The sequence below is a fragment of the Xiphophorus hellerii genome, chromosome 22 (genome assembly GCF_003331165.1).
Source record: "Xiphophorus hellerii strain 12219 chromosome 22, Xiphophorus_hellerii-4.1, whole genome shotgun sequence".
NCBI classification, from domain to species: domain Eukaryota; kingdom Metazoa; phylum Chordata; class Actinopteri; order Cyprinodontiformes; family Poeciliidae; genus Xiphophorus; species Xiphophorus hellerii.
Window position 1 is genome coordinate 5,415,457 of NC_045693.1, and position 25,453 is coordinate 5,440,909.

Below are 25,453 nucleotides of genomic sequence, written 5' to 3' on the forward strand. Positions count from 1 at the left end.
TGTGTAGAAGCATTACTTCATATCTATTAAATTCTACTTTTTAATTTTGTATTCTTAAGATAAATAAACAATGCTTTCCTTAATTTGTGAATATCTGTTATGTTTCCTTCATTTCCTAATATACCTTTAAGATTCCATTCATGCCCCATATTTCTAACTATTCTCTTTAATTCTTCCCTTTCGAGTTCATTTGACTTACAGTTCATCAATATGTGTTCTACATTTTCTTTCTCTCCACATCTCTCACATTTATCATTATTTTTCCTCCCTATTTTATAAAGCATGTCATTTAAGTAGGTATGACCTACTCTTAATCTACTAATTATTATTTCTTCTCTTCTGTTTCGTTCATTAATGCTTCGAATTCAAACTGACTTTTGTACTTCATATAATCTTCTTCCTTTCTTATCTTCATTCCACATTTTTTGCCATTTCTTGATTTCTTTACTTTTAATTAGGATACACCTGTTTCGCTTCTCCCATTAAACACAAAGCAAGTCTCGCAATCAGTAGCAGTCACATGGAAATTCTATCTTACAAAAACTCCCCGTCCAACTTGAAGAAACACATCGAGGTAACTTCTTATGAAATGGTTATAATCCTCCTGTTTCAGTAACTATAGCTTGGTCACTAGGCACTATTGTGAAATCTTGACCATAAATGAACTTTGTTTGGCATTGTTTCAGTTCCACACGTGGTGTATTTAGCTTAGGCCTAATGTTGACTGTAGCAGGCTACCTAGACTCCTCTGTTCAAGGGGGGACAGAAGCCATAGCGATAGCATTTTAGACTAAATTTAACGAATATAGGAAAGGCATGCAAGTTCAAAACCAGGTTTACAGATGCCAATAAGCTGCATTTCCCTCCCAATTCTTTTTTTCTTTTGCATAATGACCAGTTGTGTGCACCACCTACTGACTGTAGCATTGACTGATTCACTGATTTGTGAAGTAGAGTAATCGTAACAGCTCTTTTTCTTCATGTTGGCCGCATTTTCTGTACTATTTATTTTTCTCATTTTCAGCACTGACCTTACTTGAAGGGAAAACTTAAGGCTTACAAAAACTTTGTATTTTCTGTCCTGGAGGGTATACTAAGAAGCTGGTTCAGTTGTAAAGCAGGTTAAGTTAACCTTGTGCTATAGGTAAAGCACCTAATTTTCTTAACTAAATGATGCCTGCAGGTATATCTATTAGCAGGTTTAATTTTGCCTGCACTTGGTTGGGTACATTATTTTAAATGTATTTGACAAGTTTACCAAAATATAAAAAATGTCATTCAAACTGCATTTGCTTTGTTTTACTTTTTACTTGTACTTTTCATTACATTACTTGAGTACATCCATTTTTACAGTAATTTCCATACTTAAGTACAAGAAGTTTCAAATACTTTAAGACTTTTACTCAAGTAACATTTCAGTCAGTGACTTCGACTTTTACCAAAGTCATATTTTGGAGAGGTACTTGTACTTTTACTTGACTCTGAGATTTCAGTACTTTATACAACACTGCATGGAACATTACTTTGACTTAAGATTTGATCTCCTTTGTCTCCACAGGCAGCTAAGAGCAGATGTATTAAGATCTATACATCTGCAGAAAATATTCATAAACATTAGAGATCTGGAATGACTGAAATATTGCATGAAATATCCAATCAGTCCAATTCCTTGTGTTCCAGGATTACAGTGACTCTGTTGCTTATTTAGCCAACTCCTATCTAAGATTTACGTTTCTTTTTTTTTTTCCCATGTATCTAACTAGAATTGCGAACAGATGTGTTGAGCTGGGTTTTGGATCCCATTCACCATACCAGGAGATGCTTTACAGTCTGAGTAAAATCCAAGTAAACGAACAAATGAAGTATGTAAACTCACGCACAAAAGTTTAAAGTTTGAACATCTTTCTTAAAACTGTTTTTCAAATTATTCCTGCAGGTGCCGCAAAGAAGTGTCTCTTTCAGAGTTGAGAAGGCTTGGCACAGAGTACCATCAGGTCAGCTGCTTCTCAAAATGTCCATTCAAGGTTTTCCTAAATCTTTCAATTGTTTTTGGACATCTTGTTTATATAAAATATGTAAACATCTGTTGGTTTTAAATGTGATTGTTCTGCATGTTGGGAATTTTCAGAAATCTGAAGTGGATGAATACATTTCTTCTGGGCAGTTGGGTGCAGATCTGAGTTCTCATGATATTTGGCTGGAAAAAGCAGAAGTTTGCCTCAGCTTGGGTCTTTATCAGTCAACCAGACAACTTCTAGGAGAGGCCCACATGGTGGCTAGAGTAAGTTAAAAAATTATGTAACATTAGCTGCGTTTGAATTCAGCCGTTACTTACTTTCCATTACATTTGCAAATTCACAATAAAACAGACATTTAGAAGTTAAAAATTAAAATGTATTCCAATACTTTTTTTATTTTCTGCTCTTCTGTTCATGATTACCATCACCTTTCTGTGTTCATTGTCTACTTTTACTAGCTTTTAGCTTGAAGCACTCTGGTAATCAGTTAAAAATAAAGTATTCATTATTTCTGAAGCCTGTGCAGACAACTAGCTCCAACAAAATTATCTAGAAAAAAAACATTAAATGAGTTGGAATTTTAAAGTTGCTTTTGAAAAATATTTAACTGGTGAAATCGACGTACTCTATTATCTGTAACCAAAATCTTTCTTTATGTTATTGTTTGCTTTGAATATTTGATAGTCATTTCCAATAAGCTGCTTTATTGTTATTGCAATAAATATAATCAGTAAAAAAAGCCCTAGCAAAAATTCATATTCATATTATTATTTTAGTCACATAATAATGCACTGAAATGGTTAGAAAACTAAAGCCTTTAATGTGAGTTTATTTATTAATTGTTACACATTTTTACACGGTATCCCAGTAAAACAGGTCAACACAGTTTCTTTGAATTTATATACTTTCAGGAACTTGGAGATGAGAGAGCTGAAGCAAAAAGTTTAGTATGTCTGGCAGCTCTTGCCTGTGAGGAGCAGAATTTTGCTCAGGCTCTGATTCTGTTGGATAAAATCCAAACCCCCAAAGGTGACCATGATTTCTGGTACCACCTCACTCTCACCAGGGTAACGGCTGTGGTGGGACTGAGAGACGACGCTTCACAAACCAAGGTGATGAAACGACCCATGGACTGAAGATTACATACTTGTTTCAAACAATAACATATTTATGTTTTTACAGGTTGATCAGATTGTCAAACAAGGTTGTGAGGCTTTGCAGCTGATTGCAGAACTGCAAGTAAACAGAGTTCAAGAGCTCAGTTCAATGATCATTTCCTTAGAAAACAGGTAAATCCAAACCTCTAAGCATGTTAAGCAGTGTTTAATTTTGTCCTCAGTGGTTAGTATGACTTATTAAATATTTTTAACTGATTTGTAAATTAAAAATAAACATCTGCTAATGGTTGCTTAAGGTCAAATCTAATGTATCTGAACCACTTATTTTTAACACAATTAAAAGTTCAAACATGTTTTCTAAGAATGTTTAAGCTTACTATGCTCATATATGAACACGATATAATTCAGGGTGTTGTGCTTTGTTTCAGAGGTGCAGTTGAATGTATTCGAGCCATTTCTAATGCTACTGCAGAGACATCCGGCACTGAGGTTGTTGAGAGGCTAATGGCTGCATGTGAGACACTCAGACTGTCTGCAGATAGTCTCACCAAGTTCAACTTTGGACAACAGGCAGCAGAGGCACATAGAGATTGTGCATATGGTCTGAGGTCAGGCCATTGCTCAGCTTTTTGAGCAGAACTGAATTTAGCAAGCAAAATCAGATTATTTTTGACTCCACAAATCTAAAAATGTTATTTGAAAATAAATTCTTAACTAATTGCTCAAAGCTCGTCAAACGTAGTTTTAATTAACCCAGCATTACCTTTACAGTCTCCATGCTGTTTTTTGCAACTGGACATGTTTCCACACAGCCAAATGTGTTTTGTAAGCAGGGAAAACCTGAGCTTTTTTAGAGCCAGCTAAACAGGGAAAACGTGCGCTTTTTTAGAGCCAGCTAGCTAAGAAAATTTCAGCAACAAGTAGATGAGAGGTAGAGCATTCCTTTTAAAAACCTCCATTCACTGAAAGATTTCCTCTGGGATCTTATAAAAAAAGAGTTTAAACCATTAGAACAGCATGACAGAAACTTTTAGCAATTTTGAAAGTTTATATTTAAAAAACAGAAACTATTGTCTAAATAAGAAACAGTAACACCTACACAGGCTTTTCACACTCTTTCCTACAAACATTTTTATTTTTCTGCAGGATTCTGGCTGGAAAGGTCACTGACGAAGAGAAGAAACATCAATACCGGCTTGATGCCGTCTCCCAAATGCAACTGGCTGTCGCACAGCAGGAACATGTGATACTTAGTGCTCAGAGGCTGTTTTCGCCTCAGGAGGTAAATAAAGTGTTCCCTCAGAACGTCGCTTTCAAGGGGATGATGTCCTCCCAGAAACCATGGGAGGGATTACATCTCACATGTTCATAGAATCCTTCTATCTTTGGATCTGAATGAGCTGCTAACATGTTTAGCTCATAAGGTTTAGAGAGCAAATCCTTAAAAATACGCCTGCAGACTTTTAAAAACTACTCACAAACTTGGAGTACAGGCATAAAGCAAATGATAAAACTATAGTGTTTTAGAGTTTTTAATAATAATAAGCTGTTGCAGAAATATTTTTTAGACTCATTTATTAACATATCCATAAATAGAATCCAGTGCTTCCAAAAGTTTAAAGCAGGGTTAGCTTATAAAACAATATCCCAAGCTTTGAACATCTCACACAACTGTCATCTTGTAATATAAAGATTACAAGATGACTGCAAACCTACTAAGAGAGACACTGTTGAAAGAAACCCATCAGAAGTTTGTTTTGCATTTTGCAATCTGTGAAAGTTCTCTCCTTTGAGCTGAGCCCTGGTATAAAGTGCCAGCTGTGAAATTGTCACATAATAAAAACTCACAGATTGTTTCTAACCTTTAGGGAAGTTTATTAACAAACAGCTTCATGTGAACAGCTTTGAAAGTTGATAGTTTGGCTCCAGTAAGAGCCAATCACTGTGGTGAAGACTGCTGGCTTATTTAAAATATGTGCAGATGGCAAATGTTGTCATTGTAGTTAGATTTTTTGAGCTTGTTTTGGAAGAAGGATGTTATTTTGCTTTTAGAAACCTATTTGTAACTGGTACAAAGAAATAAAATGTTTCATTCCTTTGATTGCTTTATTTTAAGTCCTTTATGCAAAGCTTTGCGAAGTATTATTTGTCAGCAGCAGATGGGAGTTTATATCTTCCAAGCACTGGAAAAAAAATCTACCGTAGATTCAGTCTCCTGAGAGTCTCTGTGACAGAGATGGACTGCCATACTGTTGGCTGAAACTTTGAGTCAAATGTTGATAGAATCATGAGGCAAAATGATTGATTTATGAGTTCTCATAGCTGCTGCAAATCCTGGTTCAATTGATTTTTTGATGAGATGTGTGGAGGATTTTCTCCAGCCACAGTGGAAAGAAGCCATGTTTTTGCCCTTAGCCTTCAGCAGATGGAGCCAGAGCCCAGTTTTACACATAATTGGCATCCAGGCTGCTGTGCAAATTCTGTTTCTTGTGCTTACTGATGTATTTTCAGAAAGCATGTGCCAAAGTCATTTATCATTCTGAGGAAGATTAAATTAGATTTAATTTACATCTGCCCCCTCTTGGATGTTTTTTCACATTTATCACAAGCTTGTCTAATCATACATAGTGACTTGCTTTAACTTCTTCACTTTTTGTCATGTTTTATCCCCAAATTTAAATCAATTTTATCAAGATTTTATGTGACAGACCAGAAACGAAGCTTTTAATAAACGTGTGGCAAGGAAAATTATACTTGGTCTTAATTTTCTTTTCTCGTATAAAAATCTGAATGGTGTAGAATGCATTTGTATTCATCCTCGCTGAAACAGTGCTTTGAAAAATCACCTTTTGATGTTATAACATCAAGATATTTGACATCATTGCTTTTATAGTAAGATTAAGTTATCTACTATGATAACTTAATCTTGATTTGAATATTGGTTATATTGTGTACATCTTCTCTTTTTAGATGTGAATTTAACATTAGTTCTCACACTCTCTCCAGAGTTTCAACCTGTCGCAGAAATCCATAAGAAAACTTTTGGACCTGCGAGTGTACATGACAGAGTTATGCATGGTAATTCTGGAGGAGAATTGCCCTAAGGAGGCAGAGGAAGCTTTTGCCCGTTTAAAGAAGACAACTATTGAACTAATCCTAGAAGAATTCACAAGAAACTCACCAGAGCCAGATTCTACAGAAATGGTAAGAGATTTTGAAGTTACACTCAGTAACAAATGCGAACAACTGTTAAAATACAACTGTTAAAATAACTATTTTAACAGTTTTAACAATCATAGGTAGAAAAAAACCTATGATTTACAGTAATGTTTCAAGAAATTTAGACTGCTTATGAACCCTTATCATAGTATTGTTTATTAATAACAAAGTTACCAAACCAGTCAATAAAATCCCATGTCAAGTTTCTGTCAGATCATGGCAACACAAAACCAAATGTTTACATCTTCCAGTTTCAGAGATACATGCACTGATCCCATCAAAAAGGCTCCATGAGGCTGTACTGTGCTTAGTGAAGGTCAGAAGGACCAGAGCTGGTCAGCGGTCACAGATGTTGCTTTCTCAACAATCGGTCACATTGGAGAAAGACTGAAATTCAGATGTCTGGATAAACTCTGCTGTCTGATTTCTCAGACTTTTTTCCAAGAGCAGGCAGAATAAATTTCAAAACAAGAGGAAGTTACAGAACACTGTCTTAATCTAAAATATTTTAAATAGGTCACATGTGCTCGCATCAGAGTATGTTATGAATTCTAGGAGAAGGTTCAGGGTTCCCCTGTACAAATATAACTGTCTGAAACATTCATTTGTACCACTCTCCATTAACCTGATGAATGGCAGACTAGCAGGGCCTGGACAGAGTAACAGGAGGTCCAGACGATGACCCAGAGAAGTATGTAGAGGATGCATTGTATGTGAATGGGAATGGTTATAGGGATGTACTGCCAATCTGACATTTTGCTTTCATGTATTTTTGTGTTTTTATGCATTTATTCATGGTTGGGTGGGTTTTTATTGTTATATTGCAGTTTTGCCCCTGCCTCCAAGATAAATTTCTCCTATGGGAGACTAATAAAATTATCTTATCTTATCTTAAATCGCTAACTTATTTTTAGCTCCTCTTACTGTGGTTTCATGTTACAAGAAAATGAAGCTACCCTTTGTTTCCAGTGCCTATAAAGTATATGCAATGTTGGAGGTTTTCCCTTTTTATTGCTTACGCAATTCAATCGTTACTAACTAATATTGTGGTGGTTAAAATTTATCCACAATAATGTGAGGCATGGACAAAGTCAGACAGAGAAGGCCTTTAAACAACATTAGAATGTTGCTGCTGAAGCTGGTTCTGAAACTGAATAAATAATAAGGTCCTTTGAGATCAACATTTTGTTCCTTGTTCTCTATATGCTCCTTTTTGGCGCTCAGCTAAAAGGTCCTCATAAGTGTCAGTTTACACTTAAAATAGTTCTAAAATAATAGTTAATAGTTAGCAAAATGCCTTTTCACATTTTGTTACATAACCACAAACTCCAAAGTTTTTCAGTAAAATTTTATTTGACAACCCAGCACAAAGTTATGTAAAAATGAAAACAGGACACCTGACTTTTCGTTCTGTTTTTTATTCTTTCACTGAAAAATCTGAGATTAAATTGTGTACAGCTTGACTTTGTTTACCCATTAGGTGGCCTTTGAAGGAGACAAGATGTTGTTTAAGGATATTAAAGTGGCTTCATACAAATACAACCCACATTTTTCAGTATTTTATTTGTAAAATGTCTGATAAACCAATACATTATTTTTCATCCACTTCACAAATACACACAAATTGATGTTGATCTCTCACATAAAATCTTAATATTGTGCATTGATGTTTTGGGGAAAAGGTTTAACTTGTTCAAGGCACTGTACACATTAGATATTTAACATTGCATTATGTATTTCTTTATTTCACTTTTTTTAAAATTAGAATCCAAATGCAGAGTGTGTCAGGTTTTCTTGCTGGATATTTGTGTTTCTTTGCGAAGTAGCATATTAAACTCTATTCCCTGATTTAAAACTGTGAAAAGGACTTTCTTCCAAAATATATTAGCCTGTTGATAGCACTTTGTTTCTAAACCGTTTATTTTTTTCTGCCAAATTGTGAGCACCTATAATGGCATCCAGTCAAATCTGGAAAAACAACCTGTTTACTTGATTGTCAGATCTAAGTAATTGTTTTAGTTATGATCCATCACCACATTTAGTCTTAATTTGCTTGTGTGTTATCCAGGACTGCACAGACAGAACGTTGGGGCAGAAGATTCTCAGCCACCTGGCTGCACTCAACTTCCAAACCTCTGACAACATGGAAATCCAAGCTCACTGCCTGAATATGCAAGGGAGGTACCTGAAAGTGCTGGCTATTCTGAGAGAGCCCATGTATGTGAAAGCTCTCTGGCACAAACATATGCAGGTAAGTGAATATTAAACATGTGCAGTCAGATTTTAGATTTTTTTTTTCGGCTTTTGAAAGGAGATGGCATTCTTATCAAAATGAAAACTTGTGTTTCTTAAACATATTTGTGCTGTAGGATGCTTTGTCGAACATTGTTCCCACGGCAGAGGAGAATTTGGGGAAAGGCAGTGATTCAAGCAGCAAAGAGCCGGGCTGGACCGCTGACAGAAGTGCGGAGCAGCAGGTACATGCCTCCTGTCAACTGACCCCATCAGCTCTGACTTCTCTCTAATCTGGGATCTTCAAGCTCAAACTGTCTGATCTCACTTAAGACTGAATAAAAAAGGGTAATGTAGTTATTATGGGGGAACACTTTTATAAATTATAGCTCAAAGATTAACAACTACATCTACATCTTAAATGTGACCTATTATGCTTCCTTGAACAGGCTATGATAATGTCTATGGGCCATACAAAACATGTTCATTAAATATTTTGCACATTCTTAGATCATAAGATTTTAGTCTGGTTAGTTTTGCCTATTTTGACCTCCTTTCAGAATGAGCTGTCTTGTCACTTTAAATCCAAATGGCCACGGCCCACAACTTAATGTTTACACTTACACATGTAAATGGCTGCTAACAGATGTGAAATTATACAACTGTACATCTTGGGCTCTGAGGCAGACCCAAACGCAAAAAAAGAGCTTCCTGCACAACTAATAAGAATGCAGAAAGAGGGCAGCACTGAGACGGTCTTAGGCCAAATGTTACAGAATTACATGGACGTGTTTTAGAACTACAGGCTACCAGAGTTTAATACAAAACTTTAAGAAAATAACACACAACCAAAATACAAATGAGCATTTCTATTTTTTATTGAGAATTGTTTTGATGGTTGTGGTTGGTGATGTCATGTTTCGTTTGAAATTGTGGCGTTATTGTGATGTAGCAGTGGAAAGACGAAGCACAGGAACTGCTGGCTGAAGCAAGTAAAGTCCTGTCTGAATCCGCCAGGCTGTGTCTGCAACACAACCTACCCTCCGCCATCTTGGCTGAGGCCTCCTTTCATATGTTGGACTGTAATGGGCAATCTGACCCTACAGTGACCGGTCAATACCTCGCCCTTTATCAGGTACTGCACTGCTGCAGGTTGACTGAGCATCACATAGTACATGTCTTTAATTGTTGGAATTATCATAAAATGCATATTGCCTGAATTAAATGCAAACAGCTGTTATGACGCATCATATTGCCCCTCAATAAAATCATTGGTCTGACTCCTTGTTAACAGAGCTGCTGCACTGTTGCTATGGCGGCCGAACTCCTAAACTGTGCCTGCGCTGACACCTCTGTGTCCCAGCTCTCAGCTCTACTCAGCCTCCACAGGAATCTGTTCGTCTCCCAGGAAAAGAGATCCAGCAGCATGCTGAAAAGATCGGAGGAACAGCTCCTCCACCTCTTCAAGGTACAGGGTCACTAAGCACCCTTCATGATTTATAGATGCTGTCACACGCAGTCCACTAAACTTTCTTCATGGGTGGCATAATGTTGGTGCTACTATGATGCTTGCTTCAAATCTACAGAAGGGGTTTTAAGTCACATAAACCAACTTGATGCAAATATATTCAATTATAAAATTCAGTCATGTCAGCAAACTGGTGTATGCAAAGATGCTGCAGACTTTAAAAAACAGCAGGATGTATGTTAGCTATTGACTAATGATAGTGAAATCCTTGCAGTATCACATTTTTAATGTCAATTTTACAGGAACATATAAATATACTTTGCTGTTGTTCTTTCGCTTTGCTTTTTTAAAATTTATAATAAAAGAATCTTTCATTTCTAAAGCATCTTTAGAAATGAAAAGGTCAAAGGTTACACCCCATAATTTAAGTCAGTTATGTTATCGGGCACACTTTTTCACCAGACATCTTTTGTCGATCAGCTGTTCTTCGATTACATTTTTTTCCTGCATTATATTGAAACCGAAAATACTTTAGTCTTAACTCTAAATTCTAAAACTTTAATTTAACTGAAAGTTGCAGGAACTTTGCCAAACATATACATCCACATAGAGACCAATTTTTCTTCTTATCCTGCCAAATTTGTGATCCTGAAATTGCATTTTTATGCAGGCCTTCCATCAGCTGACCATCATTCCCAAACACCTGGATATCCTGTCAGACATCCCTCCCAACATGAAGATCTTGTTGCTTCAGCACTCCAATGACAGGTAAATCTTTTGCTTTCAGTTGCTTTCAGTCAGTTTTTATCTGGTTAAACATTTCCATTTATACATGGGTTTTATTTTGTTTTAGCTCTGAACTCTTTGGCTGCTTCTGTGAGACAACCAAAGCTCCAGAAAATCCAAAAGCAAAGACTCCACCTCAGACAGGTTTCCTAATTTTCATCCTTTAATTAATGCAAAAAAAGACAGTCTCAAAGGAAGAAGTGTCAAATTATTTTTCGTACACAAGAAAATAAAATCTTGCTTTCCCTTTGACCTCTTCTCCACTGGAGTGACACTGACAGTGAATAGCTTACACAAATTATTGATTGTTTTATGTGACCTAGCTGCTGTGATGGAATAGAGAATGTGTTGTGGCTGGAGAGCAAAGAGAAGTTCATTAAGCAGAGAAAGCATTGAGGCAAAAACATCAGACACATGAAGGGAGAAAAGAGAGAGAGAGCTCAGGGGGACCAATTACAAAGCCTGCATGTTTATGTGAGTGTGCATGTCTGACTGTTAGTCACTTGTGTTGTTGCAGTTCTGGTGCCATGCTCGCAGGTGGCAAAGGTTTCAGTCTGCCCGCAGGCACTCAGGGCACTTAGGGAGCAAACTCGGGTCTTTGGCCTAGAGAACAAACATTCAGTCCTGGAGGATGAATCCAGCCAGCTGGAGACGTCCGAGGTGCATCAGGTATCGCTGAGGCTTTTCTTTGGCTGTGTATTAAACAGAGCAGCCCTTATATAAACAAGCTTACTCCAGTGTAATTCTTATCTCAAACATGTTTTTACCTAATGGGGAAACTTGGGACAGCTCATTTTTATTACCAAACTTCATGTAGCTGAATAGGATAGTAATCAATGGTGAGAAGCAATAAATTCTGAATAATAAAGAAAACTGCCTTCACTGTCTGTCTTGTTCTCACACACAGAACACGACGAAAGACAGAGAGTTAGAGCTTCACTTCGGAGAAATAGTAGAAAAAATGGAGGACTATTTGAATCCACTTCTATCTCAGTTTGATTTCCCTTTCATCAGGTGACTACAAAAAAATATTTATATATTTCTTGTCGTATCACAACTACAAACCTCAAAGTTTTTCATTGAGTTTTTAATTTGAAAAGCCAACATACAGTAACTTGCTGTGTAATTGTGAATTTTAGGGCAATATAAACATTCTTTTAAACATTTACAGTAAGAATCTGAAAAGTGTTGGGTGCATTTGTATTCACCAGATTAGTTGTTGCTGTTGAAAACCATGTATTTTCCTTCCACTTGGCTTGTCGCATAAAATCTCATTAAAATACATTGAAGTCTGCAGTTGAAACATTAGAAAATCTTATAAAGTTCAAGTGGGTTTACACAAGACACTTGAAGTGCCACTGGGAAGTTTTCAAACCCTTTAACCATTTTAAGCATCAATGTTTTAAACATTTTAATGCTTAAGCTCTTAATGATCAGATCAGAGGACTTTTCCTTTTGATAAATGTCATTAGTCTGTCAGGTGTCTTTTAGTGACATCCAGGTATATGGCAAAGGCATGATTGATGAAAGGAATACATTACATTTCCTGTTGTTTTATAATGTGTCACGATTTCCCATTTATACATATGAAGCACTTTATCTATAGCTTGTAACATGGGGAGCCATATTTTTGGAAGACTTCAGCATTTTCAACTTTTTGTATCAAATTCTTGAAATGCACCATTAAAATCTGCATTTTGAAATGACTACTGTATGTGTATTATAAAGTAACATCACACATAATGTTACATAATTATGTGTAATATTCATACACATAATTATTCATAATTATCTATGAATTTCTTCATAGAGCTCGAAGAAATTCAGAAAAGGTTTTGCTGGCATTCTAAAGAGTATTTTTCTGTTCTGCTTATTGTGATCCATATAAATACTTTATTGTGCATTTCTGTCAGGAATACAAATATTTGTGTTCCTTATTCTTCCATCAGGTCCCAGACTATCACTCCACTCATCTCTGAAAATGAGCAAAAGCAAGTAAAAGAAGAAAAATATAGCTCAGATAAAGGTAAAGTGTTTAGTATCACTTGTATTTCTGCTTGTATTTAGCCTCTTTCAAATATATTATGTGAAATAAGTTTCTCTTTAGACAATCTAAAAGGCGATATTGTTGCTATACATGTGCCAATATGTTAACATTGAATGTTGATAACTAATAGGACTCTGCCAAAGTCACAAGAAAGAGTGTGAACTGTGTAACTATATAAATACAATTTTCAAAAGTCATAAAATATATTTGAAATTTTTTTCTTGCAGTTGACAATGGAGAACATTTGGTGGTTCTCGCTGACAGGAAGTTGCTGGACTTGCCTCTGGAAGCCCTGCCTCTCCTACAAGAGGAAGGCCTGGCTTCTGTGTCTCGAGACTTTTCTCTGCAGCTTTTCTTCAGTCGTCTCAGTAGAGAACAAAGCCTGAAAGGTATAAAAGATACAAAGAGAATAGATTTCAGTGCTGGTTTTAGATGTTGGTACAGTTTCAGAAGCTTGTGTCACTTCCAAGTTTGCACTGCATTTAGCTCGACACACCTTCCCTTAACTCTGACCAGATCCCTGGTCATGTGTTCCTCTCTCACATGTTTGCTGGGTCACCTGCTCGGCCTGTGGGAAATTGCAAACAGGAGAACTTTTAGCTTTATATCAATATTTTGTTGGTTTGAATTTTTTTTTTTTGCCTTAATCAATTAAATCATCATTTAAAAACTCTATTTTTTAATTATTTAGCTGTTTTTTGTTTGATTTTGAAGTCTGTTTGATAATCTTAACCATGACAAGAAAAGCAAAACCTCAGTAAATATGTAAATGACACATAGTATTTTTGCATCCTGTTATTTTTGTTAAGCAATAAATATAAAATATATTATTTTGTAAGAAACCTCCTTAGACCCAGAGAGACTGTTTTCACTTTACTTTTAGACATAGAACAGTTCCAGTGAATTAACTAATCGGATTCAGAGTTTCAAACTGTGTAGTCAGTAATCAACATTTGAATGTACTAACAAAACGTTGATAACTTGTTTCAGTAACTGGGAGCTGGGTGTACAAACATTTTGGGCTTTAAAATACCCATTACTACCAGTAAGAACTCCGTTGACAAACTAAACTGAAGTGTTTCACTGTTGCCTCAATAATTACTGAACTCAAATCTTAGTGAGAAGTTCATCTTGACATGTGCAAAGTATGCTCTGAACACATTTACACGACTGTGTGTGTGAGAATGCAACAAATTAAGCAGTATTGCATCATCAATCATGCATTTCAGTCTTATCTGATGCAATCTCTTCAAAACATTTTCATATGCTTTGGCTTATTTGGACACCAATTATAGTTTTAAGGGTTATTATTCATTCTGTGTATGTTTTCTATATCAGTAACACACTGCATAAATGAACAATTATAACTGAAGCTATTTGTTATCTCTGTGTTTTCTAGAAAAGACTAATGAAGTGTTTTTTTTATTAAATTTAAGTGAAATACTTTTTTTCCAGTTTGTTTTTAAACTTTTATTCTAGAAATATTTCTGTAAAGCCCCTTCCCAAATATGAAACAGCTTTTCATAATGCCTTACGTCCTTTAGGCAACACATTAATAAATGTAAAATAAGAAGCAGTTGGGACACAAGCTCCCATCCTGCAGATATCTGTACCACTGTAAAGTTTGGATCTTAAAATGCTAACAGTGAAGGTGTATGTGTGTGACTTAACAGTTCCTCATGCTTTAGAAAAAATACAAGCTTTATCCATCATTCTGTGTTCATGTATTTATCAATCTCTATCTGAATGACACATAAATGACAAAGCTGTCATTGTTATTTTTTTCCCTCTACAAAGATAGATAGATGGCACAATCTAAAATCTATCTTCTTTTAGAAATTTCTAAAATTAAATACACAAGATTATTAGTTTTATATGTTTATGTAAAATGTGTTCTCTATACTGTTGCATCCACAAATGAAAAATAGTCATACTTTATTAAACAAGAAAATTTTACAATTGCATTTCTTAGTGTATCTATTTAAACATGCTCTCCCAGACAATTTTAATGAAACTATATATAAAGAGTGAAGTCAAGTGAAAAATCTGTTTTAAGTTTCAGAGGAAGATGGAGGCAGCCTCCTGCAGACTACCTTTACTAACACTCTTAAATAAATGTCACTGATATGCAAATAAATTCTAAGGAAGTTGTTTTCTTTTTTTAATCTGTCCAAAAGCTGTGTAAACTAGCCTGCAGACAAGTGTGTGCATTAACTCTGCTTCCTGTTTGTTGTAGTTGAAAGTGACAGCAAAAAGGAGCCCAAGACCAAAGGTGGCAAGGGAGCTAAGAAGCAGGGAGTTAAAAGCAAAGCCATCAAAGCGGTGAGTTTACTAAATTAATCCGGGCCTGCCAGATACAGACAGTAATATAACTTTTCCCTGCTGTCAGCGATGCCACTTATTTAAGTTCCTTACGCCTGCCTTTTAAGTGCAGTTTTTCAATCAATTACATAATGTGTTTTCATAAAGATCTTGTTTGGAGCCTCAAAGAATGTTTCCGAATGATGTCATGCACTGGTTTTATGGGTTTTTTTTTATTTCAGCTGTTTTTTCCCTTTGAGTTCTTCAACTCTAACCTTTAGTGTGGAAGTACTTGCATATTGTCTCATGTTATACTAACAGATTTTATAGATGTTTGTGCATGTGTAATGCATCAGTCAATACCTTGTTTTTAAATTCAGTGTGTGTTGTGCCACCTGTATGTGTTTTTCTGCTGTAGCAGAATATTAATAGTTTGTTGTTTACACAGGCACCTGCCAATCCTGTGTTGCCTTCCTACACATTCACAATGGACACAACAAACTTGAAATGTATCCTTTCCGATGAAGCTGTTTGAAAGAACCTTTACAAAACATTACATGTGACTTTATACTTAGAAATGCTTCTAAGGTAAGGACATTTCTACACTGTTTTTACATTTTTAGGAAAAATTTATTTAGCATGAATGAAGAACAGAGACATTTTCTACTATATATTTGCCTTTATTACATTAATGGCTTTCATGTTGTATGTCTTTGCACACATATACAGAGGCTGACATTTGATGAACCAGGCATCCAGTAAATTATAAGTTGAAAAAATAAGTTGTTTCCATTTTCTTTTAATATCAAGAAAAAATTGAAACAATTCCCTCTTTTATATACACTTAAAACCAAAATCATCTCTTTGTCTGGTGGATTTAGGTTTAATGTGGTCTTTCAATTTTACCAACATGTTTCTTCTTTCTGGATTTACTATAAATATTTTGAAGTCGCCCAACCAGATTTCCAACTTGAACAAAAATTATTTGGACAGAGCCAAAGATTGGGGTCATGGTGAGATTTCACACTTTACGCTCATCAAGTAAGTATGTCATCAAAATACCAGAAACACCTAAGAACCTGTTCAGAAATCAAAAGAAGGGTCCTATTGTTGAAGTGCCAATAAATATTTCATATACACTTATATCATCTTATGTACATTTTAGCCCCAAATTATTGGTATGTCTCATATTTTTAGAGTAAAATAATTTTTCTTCAACCAAAATATTTGTTGAAAAGATGATATAAACAGTTAAAAGAATATAAATTTATCAATATCTTTGTTATTTCATGTCAAAAATAATCCATTCTCCTTTCAATAATCAGTAGAAAAATCGTTCTTGAGGTTGGAATGCCTCAAGATTGTGCCATAATTGCCTCTCTGTAAACACTGAGTATATGCATGCATTTATTAAGCATATAATGCTTAATAAATGTCTCTCACCCCCAAAACTAGTTCAGTAGTAAATAACCATGACGTATTTACTGTTTAGAAAGTAAATGAAGTTTGTTTTACCTTAAAATACTTTTTAAAGATATTGTTGACCCTTACAAGGAAGGCCAGAGTGGTAAGAAAACTAATTTACATTGTGTAATAATTATATATTATTATAATTATAATAATAATGCTTTGACAAAACTAAGAGTGTATGCCTGTATGTATGCTCTGTAAAAGAATGTATTAAGCTGGATTTATGGACAGCAAAAACATGACTCCACAGAAAACTGATTTCCGTTACCTCTGTGTTTCCTCTGACTTCATTTCTAATCTCTGATTATAAAATTTGCTAACTTTGAGTTGTTTCAGTCACTAAAAGCAATCGAACCAAAAAGTCTTGCTGCTGCGCTTGGGTATGTTTGTGTGTACTGATCAGAAAAAGATGTTTCCAACCAACCTTACACCGATCTGGCTGAAAATCATCCTGTTCAAATCATTTGCCAATTTCTCTTTCTGTCTCCAGTAGTGAGCAATATTAGGTAAAAGTAACGTAATTGCTTAGCTTTCCATCTTGGGGTTGAGAGGCCAGATGAGACCAGTTTGACTTGTGTTCATGATCTGGTTCTTGTGTGGAAATGGTTAGCCAGGTTTGCAACTTCAGGATCAGATTCATCATTACTGAACTCAACTGCTCAATTTTTTTTTGGAAGCTTGAACATTTAAACAGTATTGTGTGGTGTGCAAATTAGAGATACAAGGTACTATATCTAAACTGTTTTTTTTTTTACATAGAAAGGGCCAGTCTGACTTCAACAATGAAGGAGGTTTTAGAACAACACAAGCAGCATCTTCCTCAACTCTGGAAGAACTTCTTCAGCAGACCCAGGTTTGAAATCTTTTGCTGCGATTATCTGTACTTTTAACATATAACGTAGAAAGAGACTTGCTCTCCACTAACAAATGTTTATATGTGTTAAGTCTTTTCGAGATAGAGCAGGTTCTGTGCAAATGCAGTGCCTTCATTTACATGGGGATGGATCCACTGCTGGCGAGCATTCCACCTGCCAAAGTCGCAGCCTTCAATCTAACCGGTATTGGACACACAGCAAATTTCAATTTATGTTTTTTTCCTCTGTGTTTATGACAATAGAAATGTATTGCAAATGTGGGAGATCAGTAATTAAATATCTTGATTTGAAGTACTCTGTATGAACCAAAAGCAAAAACAAAAATAATGCAAATAACAAGGATGGGTTTAGCTGAATGATAAGCACTATTTATGTATCAGATTTAATAAAACAACTCATGTTTATTTATAAAATAAATGAAAATGTTACTGAATAGTAAAAAATGAGTTGATTAAATCTGAAGTAAATCTGCAAGCTCTCCACTTCATAAGATAACTTAATTCAAACAAGACAATCTTACATTCCCATAGTGCATAAAGCATGCAAATGTAACCACTACTTAATTTAATTAGCAATAAATTCAGTAGGAAAGTTACTTTTGTTCTAGGGTCACACAGGAGGATAAGCATACAAGTTTTAACTACTCAAGTTTATTTTTCTTTCCCCACAAACTAAATAATAATCCAGGTAACACTAATTACCTTAATAAAATTAAGGTATAAAACTTAAATTGTCCACCCTTATATAAAAATATCAAATTAATATATAGAAAATTGAGGGTAGTTTTTTTTTAAACAGTAGCTTTAAAGCTTATTTCAACAAAAGAAATTACATATTCCAATTAGACCTTCAATATAACAGTTCAGTCAATGTGCACATAAGTTGTCCGTTATGAAAATGTTCATGAACAAATAGTTTGTGGAATAAAAAAAAGATTTGGGGGCCCCCTTTTTGTTCAATAAGCTTATCTGTTGTCCACGCAAAACATCCAGCAGCAAAAGGCCCTCCGTCTTTCCAGGCTTCAGTCCGAGTCACAAAGATGGCGGCGGAACCTCCTGGTTCTGGAACCACTGGCTCGTTCAGATATCGGTCGTCCAAAAATAAACAACCAACCTGCATGCAGAGCGTTAACCGATCATGCAGGTATACGGAAATCATAGAAATCTTTCAATTACTTCTCAGTGAAAATCAAATTAGCGTTTAAAATAAACCAAAAACGCTCAGTAATAAAGAAATTACTTAATAAACATCACTTCATCATAAACAGTCTCATTTCACAGAGATATGCTGCTTACAGAGCGACACTTTATACTCCGGTTGGTTTTTTTTTCCAGTTAAAAAAAACAACTGAGCAACGTTAGCTCCAGCTAGCTAGCCATTCTGCGTAAGTAAGCAGCTGAAAATAAAACAACAGACTCACCGGAGAACTCTCAGAACAGAATGTACATTATCCAGTTCAAAATAAACAGATTTCTTTCATATCACAGCAGCACTTATGCGTAATAACTTCTCTATTTCTGCTGAAATGTGCTTAGTCTGCCATTTCTTTTTTCTTCTTTACTCTTCTTCTCGTACCGACACAGGAGAAATGTGGGTTTAGTGCCCTCTACAGGACATTCTAAGAACTAACAACATTAAACATACAGACAGATCAGCATAGTTTATGGGGGTTACACAAACATGAATATCCCTAGAATGTGAGAAATCCTGCCATCATATTTCTCAAATTTTAAAAATGCATGTTAGTGGTGTAAAGAATTGAAGACCTCTTATTGTTTACCGTTTTAAGTAGAAGGTCAAACTGATGTGGTTTTAAGTCGTCCATTTTTTTCTTTACATTGTCAAGTTTGCCCTGCTAAAAAAATAACTGGAGAATGCAGATTTATCATCTGCAAAGAATGACTTGTGCCCTGGTTGTTGCTGCATGTAATTAGTTATTTTAAGTATTTCTAATATTTTTAAACTTAATATCTCAAGATGAAACATTCCCAACACTTAGTACAGCAACATGCTTTAAGCAAATAAGAAGAGAAAACAAGACTAATTTCTGTTGAACTTATTTGACAGTTTGATAAATCTGCCCTTTTAAAAAGCAAGTCATTTAAGCATCTGTGGTTTAGATTTTATGTCAATATACTTAAACTTCTATTTTTATGAAGGATTGTTTAAATCTGTTTTTTAATTTAGTTTTACGCCACAACCTTTACTACCTGAAGAAGACATAGGTCAGCTCTACAGATTTGACAGTGTTCATTAAAAAACAAAAAAACATCCTCGAAACCTTCACGTTGTTTTATTGAGCTTAATAACAACATGGAAATATTTAACAAAAACATTTAAAACTGAAATGGTTAACTGTGAAAATCTAAATTTCTGTCTTTCCCAAAACTTCAAACAAGACTTAAAAATAAAGAATTACCTGTTAGAACCTGTTAGCTATCAAACCAGTAAAAAGCTTCAAAAAATTATCATAGCATCAAATAAAGATAGTCTACAAATATTTCTAATTTTCCAGAGTGATTGGCATAGTGTCAGGCCTGACTGGCTTTTTGCCGCAGGCCGGACACATGGGCCACCCAGCAGTCTGGCGTTAGTGCTGCTAACTATAGTGTGACCGTCAACATGGACTGAATTGCAGCTGTTTCTCAACAGCATACACTATTGATATTATCTGTCTGGCAATTAGGACATGGCACAGTTAGATTATTTTTATGCATCTGTAATTGAAATGAGTTTTAACTCCATTTCCTTAACTCTCAAAAAGCCTTAAAGAATCCGATTTTTGTATGCAATGCAGTGAAAAAGTGTTAGTTCACTCTAAGATTTAAGGTGAGGGAGGATTTATGTTTTTGTTGCACTTTATTGAAAATAGTTTTTCTGATAATGTCGTTTGCTGTCCTCAGAATGTCGCATGGCTCTGCTCTTTGACCGGATTCAGAACAAAGTGAAAGTCCTCCCATCCAGAAATAAAATTCAAGAAAGGTATTGAATATTCTCAACCAATTTTTCTTTTTTTCATTTAGTCTGCACTCATCTTCATTAGTGGCTTTGTATTTGTGTTGGCTGTATTATAATTGTGTTTTTTTTTTTATGTGGTTAAAAACTGTTGCCTTTGTGTCCTAAAAGACCTCACAGTTTTTGTCTTCTACAGTGCTGAACTGCTCACCTTGGAGAATCCCCTGGAGACCGCCCTGTTGTTGAGTTTGACTGGTGTTGGCTGCATTGTCCTCAACCAGTGGCACAACACTCTTCAACAGAAAGCACAAGATCTTACTGCTGTGCTGGACAGTACGTTTTAAATTTGTGCTTTATGAGGATATATCCTCATGTTTCTTTTGCCGCTGTGCACACACCCATGAGCTTCTCTTTGCTCCCTAAGGAGAATTTCAGAATTAGGTTGCAGCCAATCAGCGTTGTAATTACATATTTATTGGGACTCCTGGCTAAAATTAGTAAAAACTTTAAAGTTACGCTATCTAACTTCTATAATGTCGTGACAATATGGTCTGAGGTAGGTAGTCTGAGAAAAAATTTAACCCCTATGCCTTCTCCCAGTGTTCCCAGTGCTATCTAGAAACTACCAATCACAGCCAGGAGGTGTATCTTAGCGCTATCAATCACCCCTTCATGTAGCGCTGCTCATTTTCCTCCCACTCCCCCATTGTTAGCATTGCCACTGATGATGGTGGATAAACGGTTTTCTTGTGACAATGAATTGTTTCTCCAGTATTAGTAGTGAATACATGAGATTGATTGACAGCGCTGAGACGCTCTGGCTAGCTCTGATTGGTTGTTCTTGGTCAGAAAGATTCAGGAGTGATGCATTTCTTCTGATAGTAATAGCAGCTCAGGGAAAAGGTGAAGGAGTTAGATCTTTTCATTATCTGTCTCATAACGACATGGTGAGAGTTTTAACAAATATGTAAAAAACTTTTTTTTTTTTATAAAAGTTACAAACTGCACGTTTAAATAAATTCAGATTTTGCTTCATTGGCGAATTCTCCCTCTGAAAACCCAATCTCTACTTTTAAGACAAGCAAAAAAATAAAATGAAAATTTTAACCTTTTTCAAGGTTTTTGGGTTCTAACTTTCACATAATTTTGTTCTCTCCTTCCAGAGCTTTTCCATAGTTTGTGTCATTGTTTGTTGCAGAAATGCTGAGGGTCAAAGAGACCTCTGGCCATGCCATCCACGCTTTGAAGGGACGGGAGCATGCTGAAATGCCACATCACAAGGTCACAGAAACACATGGTACTGTGCACTCCACTCTCAACCTCAGTCAGCCTCACACTGTCATGTCTAGTTCGTTAGTTCATTATATTTTTGTGCATCACACCAATGCATTTTTATTCACAAAGTTTAAAAATTCTGTAGACCTCTGCTAAATCCTGGCAAAAAAACAACCTTGATTAATCATTTCAAAATTCTTTGTGCCTTTAATTTTAAAAAACAAAAATCTTTGAAGAAAAATAAAAATACATACCTTCAAATCAACAAAATAAAGAAATGTTAAGTTTTAGGTAAGGCCTATCTGGTATTTAGAACTAAAAGAAATTTTTTTAAAAATTTGTAGAGGAGAGTATACAAATTTAAGGTGTTAGATGCTGAAAACTTCTTATCAACAATTACTGAAAGATGGAATTGCATCCAAATGTAGTTCAACCAAGTTTCCATTCAAGCATGTACAAGCACTGTTTTACATATTTTTCCCTAATATATTGTATGGGATAAATGTTTTTTACATTTCAAAAAGGTTTGAAATCCTTTCTGAGAGTTTTATTTTTTTCCATTTTTTCAACAGAACTTTTTTATTTCTACTGTATATATGACTTCACTCCAGAAAATACTTTACATAATCATACCAGTACCAGACACTTTTTTATTTTGATTTTTTTGCAGATCAAGATCTCACCACTGACTCAAAGGAAAACAAGGTTCAGCACACTTCAACTCTCACCCCAGCAGCCTACAATTGCATTCTCTATGGCCTTCCCAACTACATTGTCTCATAATATAGTGTAATGTCTCAATGTTTCCTCCACATTTCACAGTTCAAAATGATTGCAAGGATAAATACCTGAGAGATTTTCTTTTATTGCTTTATATGATGCAGTAAATCTCCTGTTATATGAAGGGTTTAAAAGTTTCATTAAAGATGATCCTGGAATCTTTGCTCATGTTCTCCACTTTGCAGTTTTATTACTCAGTTCTTTTATTGCTCATATTACACACAGCAGATGTAAAATTCAATATCTAACTTCCCTCAGCTCAGAGAAACAAACTTACAGCTCTTTGAAACTCACCGTAGATGAATTCCTTGTAATATCAAAATTTTACACCTGAACTACAAGCTCCAACTTTGTGATAGGTCTCAGTAAGTCTCATTATATTGTAAAATAAAAACACAAATGTTTTGCTCAGAATGCCGCATGGCTCTGCGCCTTGACTGGATTCAGAACAAAGTTAAATGTGTTAAGTATTTTACTTTTCACTCTATACAGAAATAGTTCACGTTTTTTTCATATTATGTAAGCAGTTTTCTGCACGGATCTATTCAAATAAGCAAGTGGCATTAACTCTGTTTGGAAAATCTTGAATTTAGCTATGCTTTTTGTTTGTTTTTTTTACATGCTGGATTTAAACTTAATGTTCACTTAATGTAAACTGAAACAGCATGCTGTAACCATCAACACTGGTAGATTATGCTGATTGTTTCCCTGTGTGTGTTCATTTTTTTAGTTTTATTCAGCGTTTTAGTGTGTTCATGTGGTTACCTTGGCAGTCAAGCGCCACATATCCTATCATGCTTACAATTATTATATTTTAATGTTTTATCATCAGAAAATCTTGATTACAGAACAAACTATTCAGACTACATTTGTAATCTGGAATACTTTCAACCATCTTATTATTATCTCACTAATGCAGACGGAATCTGGCATTGTTTTTTTGTTTGTTTGTTTTGTTTTTTAACTTCCATCTGTAATTGCTAAGTCAAAAACACAGAGTAAAACCGAAAAACTGTTTGATACCGAAAGGCTCCAAGTCAGTCAGTTCAAAATTATTGATAATTTTAAAGCCGTAAAATTAAAACAAATCGTGTATCGTGATCTGTATTTAATTTTGGTCATGAGAGTTTTCCTCTCTAATTAAACCTTGAATTTATTACCCATGAATTAGACCCAGAGCCAGTTCATGTTAAGGACGAACTGGTACAACACTGAAGGTAAAAAAGATGGATGTGATATTTTGCAACTAAAAATAAACACAGAGCTTTGTGTTGTTGTCGTATTTCTAGTGTGGCATTAGAATTAACCGAAGACGGAAAAATAATGATATATTAAAATGTCACCAAAACTGGATCTTTTGTAATCAAATTGTAACCTGACAGCCATGTAGGGCTCCCATTAATTGGCTTCAGATACTCATAGTTGTATTCACACATTAATTTCAATAATTTCATCTTAAAATGCAAATGTTAGAGTTAAAACCCTTTGAGAAAAATATGCTCTCAAAGTAACAAATTAATGCCAGGAATTTTACATGTCATCATTTTAATGAAAACACCGAGCTCAAATTAAACTAAAACTAAAATAGAAAGAACTATAAGATTACTACCACATTGTTTCTCTCCTCATGCAAATATCCGAGTTAGTGTAGAGGTCACAGTGGGAGTAAATACACAGCTGAAACATAATCATGGGTACGTTGCTGCCTGGAGTTAATTGGATAGAAAATTGTTCCTTTTATACATGAGTAGAAGCCATTTCAAAGCTGCAACCAGAAACCAGTTTGGATTGTCGAAGTGTACATGTACAAAGCACTGAAGTATAGAATTGTATGCCCTTTTACTATTAATTTTTTTTTTTTAAATGTACAGTACAGACCAAAAGTTTGGACACACCTTCTAATTCAATGGGTTTTCTTTATTTTCATGACTATTTATAAGGCAAGAAATCCCACTTATTAACCTGACAGGGCACACCTACGAAGTGAAAACCATTTCAGGTGACTACCTCTTGAAGCTCATCAAGAAAATGCAGAGTGTGCGCAAAGCAGTAATCACAGCAAAAGGTTGCTACTTTGAAGAAACTAGAATATAAGGGGTATTTTCAGTTGTTTTACACTTTTTTGTTTAGTGCATATTTCCACATGTTATTCATAGTTTTGATGCCTTCAGTGTGAATCTACAATGTCAATAGTCATGAAAATAAAGAAAACTCATTGAATTAAAAGGTGTGTCCAAACTTTTGGTCTGTACTGTATTTGTGTGCTTGACCAAATACCACTCCCCAAAGTGACACCAGTGTTTCCTTTGATCGAGCTTCCCACTGGGTGGAGACTGTGGGCTGCCTTTTATCAAGACAGGATTTTAGATTAGCTTCAGAACCCTGTGGAGAATAAGCAACAAACCAACACAAGGAGCATTGTAAACTTTCACCCTATAAACATACACCTGCATAAACGTACACCTTCAACCAACATCCACTTCCTCAAGCGGATCAGTGTTAGAGTCAACCAAATCCCAGAAGACCAGCTTCTGACATTTGGACTCCCAGTGAAAGCTTCATATGTGTAGGAACTAGAATTGGAAATTTAATTTTAAATAACTTCAGGTGGTACTGCCTGCTCTGTCATTTAACTTTGTTAAATGACAAAGTTAATTGTCATTAAGTTAAGTTGTACATCAACGACGTCGTCATCTTAAAACAATGATGTGGTTCCCATGGAAACATGAATCTGACGTTTTGAAGTTTATCCTCTCTGGGATCTGGTTTCAAAAGTTTCCTCGTCTTCCAAGATGCCAAATCCATGTGGACGCTCCTCCACACCAAAAATCCTAAAATCATCTCCGTTCAACGAGACCTTCAAGATTTTTCATAGCATTTTTTTATGTTTTAAGCTGCCATTTACCATT

General features: G+C 35.2%; 1 protein-coding gene across 3 annotated transcripts in view; it reads left to right on the forward strand.

Moving 5' to 3' along the window:
* cfap46 (cilia and flagella associated protein 46) overlaps positions 1-23,826 on the forward strand; it is a 57,180-nt gene extending 33,354 nt beyond the window's left edge. For 2 of the 3 annotated variants that reach the window (XM_032553805.1, XM_032553806.1), the window contains 27 exons: positions 1,764-1,862; positions 1,937-1,994; positions 2,129-2,281; positions 2,930-3,130; positions 3,201-3,307; positions 3,565-3,744; positions 4,283-4,418; positions 6,143-6,340; positions 8,424-8,606; positions 8,725-8,832; positions 9,540-9,722; positions 9,882-10,055; positions 10,726-10,823; positions 10,909-10,985; positions 11,359-11,510; positions 11,749-11,855; positions 12,791-12,867; positions 13,116-13,277; positions 15,125-15,210; positions 15,638-15,698; positions 16,724-16,756; positions 17,419-17,512; positions 17,605-17,717; positions 20,438-20,516; positions 20,686-20,822; positions 21,688-21,786; positions 22,435-23,826. In XM_032553805.1, the coding sequence (XP_032409696.1) occupies positions 1,764-1,862; positions 1,937-1,994; positions 2,129-2,281; positions 2,930-3,130; positions 3,201-3,307; positions 3,565-3,744; positions 4,283-4,418; positions 6,143-6,340; positions 8,424-8,606; positions 8,725-8,832; positions 9,540-9,722; positions 9,882-10,055; positions 10,726-10,823; positions 10,909-10,985; positions 11,359-11,510; positions 11,749-11,855; positions 12,791-12,867; positions 13,116-13,277; positions 15,125-15,210; positions 15,638-15,698; positions 16,724-16,756; positions 17,419-17,512; positions 17,605-17,717; positions 20,438-20,516; positions 20,686-20,822; positions 21,688-21,786; positions 22,435-22,547 (3,268 nt within the window). In that variant the 3' untranslated portion in view covers positions 22,548-23,826. Of the gene's footprint in view, positions 1-1,763; positions 1,863-1,936; positions 1,995-2,128; positions 2,282-2,929; positions 3,131-3,200; positions 3,308-3,564; positions 3,745-4,282; positions 4,419-6,142; positions 6,341-8,423; positions 8,607-8,724; positions 8,833-9,539; positions 9,723-9,881; positions 10,056-10,725; positions 10,824-10,908; positions 10,986-11,358; positions 11,511-11,748; positions 11,856-12,790; positions 12,868-13,115; positions 13,278-15,124; positions 15,211-15,637; positions 15,699-16,723; positions 16,757-17,418; positions 17,513-17,604; positions 17,718-20,437; positions 20,517-20,685; positions 20,823-21,687; positions 21,787-22,434 lie in introns of those variants that run through there. The other variant, XM_032553807.1, reaches the window with a different exon arrangement.
* Positions 23,827-25,453: the final 1,627 nt, after the last annotated feature.